This window comes from Rhinopithecus bieti, unplaced genomic scaffold (genome assembly GCF_001698545.2).
Source record: "Rhinopithecus bieti isolate Rb0 unplaced genomic scaffold, ASM169854v2 scaffold_47691, whole genome shotgun sequence".
Classification (NCBI taxonomy): domain Eukaryota; kingdom Metazoa; phylum Chordata; class Mammalia; order Primates; family Cercopithecidae; genus Rhinopithecus; species Rhinopithecus bieti.
Window position 1 is genome coordinate 89,191 of NW_016818870.1, and position 6,828 is coordinate 96,018.

At 50.8% G+C, this 6,828-nt stretch overlaps 1 protein-coding gene across 2 annotated transcripts in view; it reads right to left on the reverse strand.

The window, feature by feature from the left end:
• NPR2 (natriuretic peptide receptor 2) overlaps window positions 1-6,822 on the reverse strand; it is an 18,625-nt gene extending 11,803 nt beyond the window's left edge. For both annotated transcript variants that reach the window (XM_017857727.1, XM_017857728.1), the window contains exons 1-2: window positions 5,396-6,822; window positions 4,375-4,580 (exon numbers count right to left, since the gene is read on the reverse strand). In XM_017857727.1, the coding sequence (XP_017713216.1) occupies window positions 4,375-4,580; window positions 5,396-6,062 (873 nt within the window). In that variant the 5' untranslated portion in view covers window positions 6,063-6,822. The remainder of the gene's footprint in view (window positions 1-4,374; window positions 4,581-5,395) is intronic.
• Window positions 6,823-6,828: the final 6 nt, after the last annotated feature.

The following is a 6,828-nucleotide window of genomic DNA, read 5'->3' on the forward strand; positions in this document are numbered from 1 at the left end:
AAAAAAAAAAAAAAAAAAAGTCAGGAAAAGAGCGAGAAAAGATCAGGTTCAACACAATTTATATTTCAATAAAGGCCGATGAAAAGTTTTAACATATTTTAACACAATTCTCTAGGTTGGTTGGTTTGCTAGGCTAGCAGTTATCAAACTTTTGGTCTCATAATCACTTTGCACTCTTAAAATTATTAAGGACCCCCAAATAAAGTTTATTTATGTGGACTATATCTATCAATATTGACCACCATCTTAGAAATTAAAACTGATAAATTTTGAAAATGCAAGAACACACAAGTACACCTTCTACAGCTGTCCAAGTGATGACATCATCATGCCATGTAACTTCTGGAAAACTTCACTACACAATCACAAAAGAACAAGCATGACAGGCAGATAAGATCTTAGTATTATTTTTAAATAGTTTTGACCCCATGGTCCCCTAAACTGCTATGCTAGAACTGTTTTTCCTGTGGTTACTAGTTATAGTTGTAGTACCAAAAGACAAAAATGAAAAAACAAACCAAAAAAACCCAACCTCAAACAGTTTCTGGGTTTGCTCAGGTGCTTGAGATTGTTTAGATTGTTTAGGATAATTGTGTCCCATTTCACAGTGGACCCCAGGTGGAAAAAACAAGCAAAGGCCACCACAAACGGGTGCAGTGGTGGGTGGGTGCCAGCAACACATCTAGGAAATGTGCACCATCAGGAGGCACATTTCCTCTACCTGCGGACTCGCCCACTGAGACCTGCCCTGGCCACAGCAGGAGGGTGGTCAACAGTGGCCTGACAAGACGAGTGATCTCCAAGCCCTTGGTTTAGTGCTTTCTTCCTTTCTTGCCACTGGTGCTCCCTGCATGTAACCCAATCTCATGCTGGTCATGTAGGTTGTGACCCATGCCTGGGTTTCTAACCCTGCAGTCCTCCATTGACCAGCCTGGGCCTCTGGATCCTCAGAGCCTGGTCATTGCTTATTTAGTTCCACTCAATCTTTTCTTCCCTATCCTGGTTGATCACCTAGTTTACATTATCTACTCCTGTCTAGATGAATCCCTATGCCCCTCTCCCCAACACACACCTAATTCAATTCAGCAAATATGTGTTAAACATCTACTACATACTACACATATGGAATATGAAGATAAACATGATCCCTGCCCTGGAGCAGCTAGATCTAAATGGGACAGAAAAATCATATCAACATACTTGATTTCAGAGCTCTCTCCCCAGTAGCCAGTATCAATACAGCATGAGCTAGGGCCTTTCCTTGAGCATGATACCCTCCTGGAAAAGCTGTGGGCATCCGTGTCAAGGCCTCCTTTCCTCTATTGCCACCTTTTCCAGGCTGGCCTGGTCTGGGACCTCAGAGGGCCAGTGTCTCTGGGAGAAGGGCTCTGTGCTCTTTCATCCTTGCTTGGCTGGAGCTAACTGCCCGACTTCCCTCAGCCCCTCCCCTGCTTCCACACTGGAAGGTGGGGGGGAGAGGCAGGGCACCTCATCACCCCTCAGCCCTACCTACCCAAAGCCTTGACCTTCCCGTCAACATATTCCTGGCTGCCTAGTTCCCTTCGCTTGTGTTGCAGCAAAGGCTCCCTCTTTATTTCTGTCTGAATAATGCCCACAGTGAGGGGGAGAACTGAGAGTTAATTGATATAACTGATTATTGGATGACTAGATCCCTCCTCTCCCTACCCTTAATGCTGGGGACCCTTGGCTGGCCAATAATTCTCACAGAAGAAAGCGAAGCTTTTCTTCCACAAATAGAATACAGCCAGCAAGGCACAGTGGCTCATGCCTGTAATCCCAGCACTTTGAGAGGCCAAGGCAAGAAGATCATTTGAGCCCAGGAATTTGAGACCAGCCTGGGCAATATGACAAGACCCCATCTCCACAAAAAATAAAAAATTAGATGGGTGTGGTGGCATATGCCTGTAGTCCCAGCAACTCAGGAGGCTGAGGTGGGAGGATTGCTTCAGGCTGGAAGGTCAAGACTGCAGTGAGCAGCTGTGATCATACCACTGTACTCCAACCTGGGCAACGGTGTTGACTCAAAAAGGGGCCGGGCGCGGTGGCTCAAGCCTGTAATCCCAGCACTTTGGGAGGCTGAGACGGGCGGATCACGAGGTCAGGAGATCGAGACCATCCTGGCTAACACGGTGAAACCCCGTCTCTACTAAAAAATACAAAAAACTAGCCGGGCGAGGTGGTGGGCGCCTGTAGTCCCAGCTACTCGGAGGCTGAGGCAGGAGAATGGCGTAAACCCGGGAGGGGAGGCGGAGCTTGCAGTGAGCTGAGAACCGGCCACTGCACTCTAGCCGTTCGACAGAGCGAGACTCGTCTCCAAAAAAAAAAAAAAGATATCACCAGGAGGGTTATGGAGAGCTCCCATCTGAGAGGGCCACAGATCTTCTGAAGTCCACACCAGCTGAGGTATAATCCCTTCGTTCTTCTCTTCATAGCACTCTATTCCTTTCCTCTTTATGTTTTAGTAACACATCACAATATGTTTCTACATTTGTATTTATTTGCTTACTTGTTTACTGCCTGCCCATCCTACCAAATGTAAACTCCAAAAAGGCAGGAACTAAGTCTGTTATGCTCTCCCTTGATATCAGTACCTAGCACAGTGACTGGACATGATAGGTGCTCAGTCAATACTAATGAAATGAGTCAGCCTTCAAATAAATCAAACACTGACTGAATAATATGGGTAGTTCTATCATAGATGGAGTTAAGCAAAAGAGTAGGAAATTCAGTCCCACTTAGGGATTCTGGGATCATTTCCTAGAAGGGAAAATAACTGGTATGAGTCTTAAAGAATATGGAAGCATTACCCAGACAAATGTGAGAAGATTGTTTTAGGAAAACATTATAGCATAAACAAAACCTGTCCTGCCACTGCCCATATTCAAGTGTGACAGTCACAGACTCATTCTCAGGCATGTAAACAGCTATGTCATTCACAGTCAGACACACACTCGTCAGTCGCAACCAAATATATAATCACAGCCACATAAAACCTTACTCACTGGAGAAGAATGGCCACCCAGGTCCAGCCCTTATACACAGCTACTTAGAACCAAATAATCCCAGAGTTTAAAGGACCTTAAGGTTATCCCATAAGCCACCTCCAATCCTTCTTGGTAAAAAGGAGGGATATGGATAAATACATGGGAAACACTTATATGAGGGAAGGAAGAGCATTCCAGACAAAAGGAAAAAGAACATAAAGGCATAGGGGCAGGAAGGCTCTGGGGTAGGGGGAACTCAGAGAGGCCTGGTGGGCTGCAGTTCTCAGCATGAGGGTACCAGGAGGTAAAACTGAAAAAGTGGTTTGAGAACAGACTGCAGAAGGTCTTAAATGTCACAATAAGGAGTCAGGATTTTATTCTCTAAAACGCAAGTCACTGAAAGTTTTGAGCAGGAGTGAAATGAACAGAGTCATGCCAACATTCCCCACAAATTTTCTGAAATCTGAAATGTGTTTCTTTCCATTCCTGCTATCATCACACTAGTTCAAGCATATCACCTCACCCCCTTCTAACCTGTTACAGTTGGTCTCACTGCCCCAGGTCTCCCTCTCTTCTAATCCTGAATTCTGTCACGACTGTATATTTATCTCCACACACACACACACACACAAAAAAGTCAAGGACCCCAAATTCAAGTCCTAGTGCATTAAGACTTAGAGCTCTCCTTAATCTGATTATAGCTTTTCAACTTTATTTCCTGTATCTCCTTTAAGTGAACCCCTCATTCTTGTCAGGTCAGTATCTTCTTGGTCTCTCAAACACGCCCATTCCTATCTTTTTCTCTTTGCTCAGGATGCCTGGATCTCCTCTCCCACTCTAACTATGAATATGACATCTATCATTAAAGTCACAATAGGGTCTCACTTCCTGTATAAAAGCCTTCCCTAAACACAGCCCACATTGACTCTTCCTCCTCTGAGCCACTAAAGTTCTTAGTGTCTGTTCCAGGACACATAATCATATCCTTTCTCAAACTTTGTCTAATTGTACCAGAACGATGCCTCACCTCTCCATAAAGAGTGGAAGCCCACCCAAGGGTTAGGATCAAATCTTTTCCTGAACTTTTCTCCCCCACAATATAGCCTACTACTGGCACTTAGGAGAAAGTCAGTGTTTTAGGATTTTAGAGGCAGCCAAAGTCAGTCTTGGCAGCAAGCACACTAAAAGTCACAAAAGTAGAGAAGTAAGAAAGGATGACACTAGACTCAGAACGCTTCTGTTCATTTTACTCCTGTGGCTCACAATTCCTCCCTGGTTCGTAGGGTTTCTGCGGGGTCTTGTGAGAGATAGGGAATTTCCAACGAAGCACCTCTTCCCCCTCCTCCTTCAGATTTGGCTCAAATGATACCTGAAAGGCCTCTCTGAGGGCCTGGGCCTGTTCCCGGGTGCGATTGTCCTGCCAGGGCCGGCCTGTAGCACGTGTGGGGCCTGCACGGAGACTCTCCCCAAAGACATCCAGGTAAAAGAAGACATAATCCCCATTGGTCAGATTCTCCCTCTGGGCCTGAAGCAGGATCTCATGCAGCATCTCCAGAGGGCCGCAGATATACACAACTGGGAGCAGGTACATGACAGAGGAGCACCCTGAGAAGGTATCCAGGTCCCCACACAGCCCCTCTCTGAATCACTAGGATGTCCCTCTTCAGCAAGAAAGAGAGTGCCCTAACCTATCAACCCCAAAGCAGATGTTCCACAGCCCGCACCCCTTGGAGTCCACCATAAGTACCCTGGGACCATATGGACCATCTGGCAGAAGTCAGAGCCTGTCCAGACCCCAGAGGAGCTGTCACTCTCAAGCCCCTCCCTTTCCCAGAGCTTCCCTTGCTGCTCCCCATCCAACCTGCCTCACTCCCTGACTCTTCCCTGCCCTTCTCTGGGCTCAAAGGCACTGACAGCACAGATTTCTCAGTATGAGCTTTACCTGTCTTTCCCAAATCTGCTGAGCCTTGAGCCCGTTCATGGAGCCCTCACTATTTTTACACCACCAAGGGGTCTTGGCACCCAGTCTGGGTGGTAGCTCTGATCACAGACAGGGCACATTTCAGAGTGGCCATCAATCACATTCACTACTCTAGGGTGCATACATTGCTCCTGAAACTAAATATCCCCTCATTTTCACATTCCACCTTGATACAAGCAACACCCCTCATGCTCTCTTTTGCCTTGTTTGCATCTGCCTAGGGTGTCCACAAGCTCCCATCATGAAGCCTTGGCCCTCTCACAGGTGCTCTGTCCACGTGTGCTTCTTGATCCCAACCACCACATACAGCTGCTCAATGCCTGTCTCCATCTACAGTTCCCCAGTGCTGAGCTTTAGGGACACAGCAACCCTCCTCCCCTGACCCTAAAATAGCCCGGGCCACACTCACTGCGCCCGTTGGCCCGGATGAAGTGGGTGGCCTGCTCAGGACCCCCTGGCTCTCGGGCATACACCTGGTGCTGCACACTGAGGTTGCTGCCCTGCAGGGCCTCAAAGACGCCCTCGATGGTGAAGTAGTGAGGCCGGTCATCTGTGCGAGCATCCAGGTACAGCAAGGCAGCACGGGCAGTCCAATTGAAGTGCCCGTGTAGTGTCACCACAAACTCACCCAGCTTGGGAGCAGAGGGGCCAGTGCGAACCAGGGTACGATAATGGTCATTCTTAGCAGAAAAACCAGAGGCCACAGCACCCGCAGTCAGCAAGGGAAGGCGCCAATGGGAGGCAAAGCGGGCCACAGAGGCAGCAGGGTACACGCAACCGGGGCCTAACAGCAGGTCGGGGTCATGGTACAGCTTGAGGTCCACAGCGCTCAGTGGTGCCAGGTACTCAGAGCAGGCGCCTTCCAGTTCGGAGCTGACAAACCGCAGGTCCACGGGCAGTGCCCGGCCCAGCGCCTCCACAGCTAGTGCCACAGCGGGTCCCACCCGTGGCCAGGCCCAGGCATAGCTCAGGTTGTGTTCTGGCAGCACCACCGCCAGCGTCAGGTTCCGCGCCCCGGGAGGACGCACCCCACCTGCCAGGGCTGCCACCAACAGCAGGAGTGATGGCAGCGCCATGGGGATAAAGCAGCAGCCCCACCGCCCCCAGAACTTGGGGCTGCTCTGGCCTACAGGGGAGACACGAACACCCCCCAGCCTGGAGCCTGGGGAAGAAGGCCAGGAAGAGAAGGAGGAGTAGGCTAGGTAGGCTGGGATGCAGAAGGTGCTGGGGGCCAGGGAGAGGACAGGGAAATGAGAGGAAGGCGGGGGACGGGCAAGGAGTGGGCTACCAGCCTAAGGCAAGGACTGAGGACTGAGAGCGGGGTGGCAGGGGGAGGGAGGCACCGAGGAGTCCTGCGGCCGGGATGGGGACAGTGAGAGGTGAAGTAGCCTGATGAATCCAAAGCTGAGAAGGAAAAGGGGATCTGGGACTGGGATGGGGTGGGGGTGGGGGGCGGGTGGTACAAAGAAACGGCCTGGGGGAACCTCACAGCTGAAAGGGCCGGGAGGGCAGGAGGGCGCTGCGACACATAGGACCAAGGGGGTAAGGTGGGAGGGTGCCCGCGCCGCGGAAGGACGGACTGGGATCATGGGCAGGCGGGGAGCGAAGCGAGGCCTGGGCCGGAGGGCAGGGGAAGGCAGGGGTAAATCTCCCTGTGAAGGCTTCTTCCGAAGCTCCTGCTTGGACTAACGGGCCCGGGCGCTGGTCCCATCCGGAGCTACGGCGGCCCCGCCCGTGTCCCCGCTCCTCTCTGCTCCGCTTCTCCTGGGCCCCGGCGGCCGGCGCTGCCCGGCGCTTCCTCCCGCCCCCCGCCTGGGCCCCGCGCGCGCCGCTCGTCCGGGT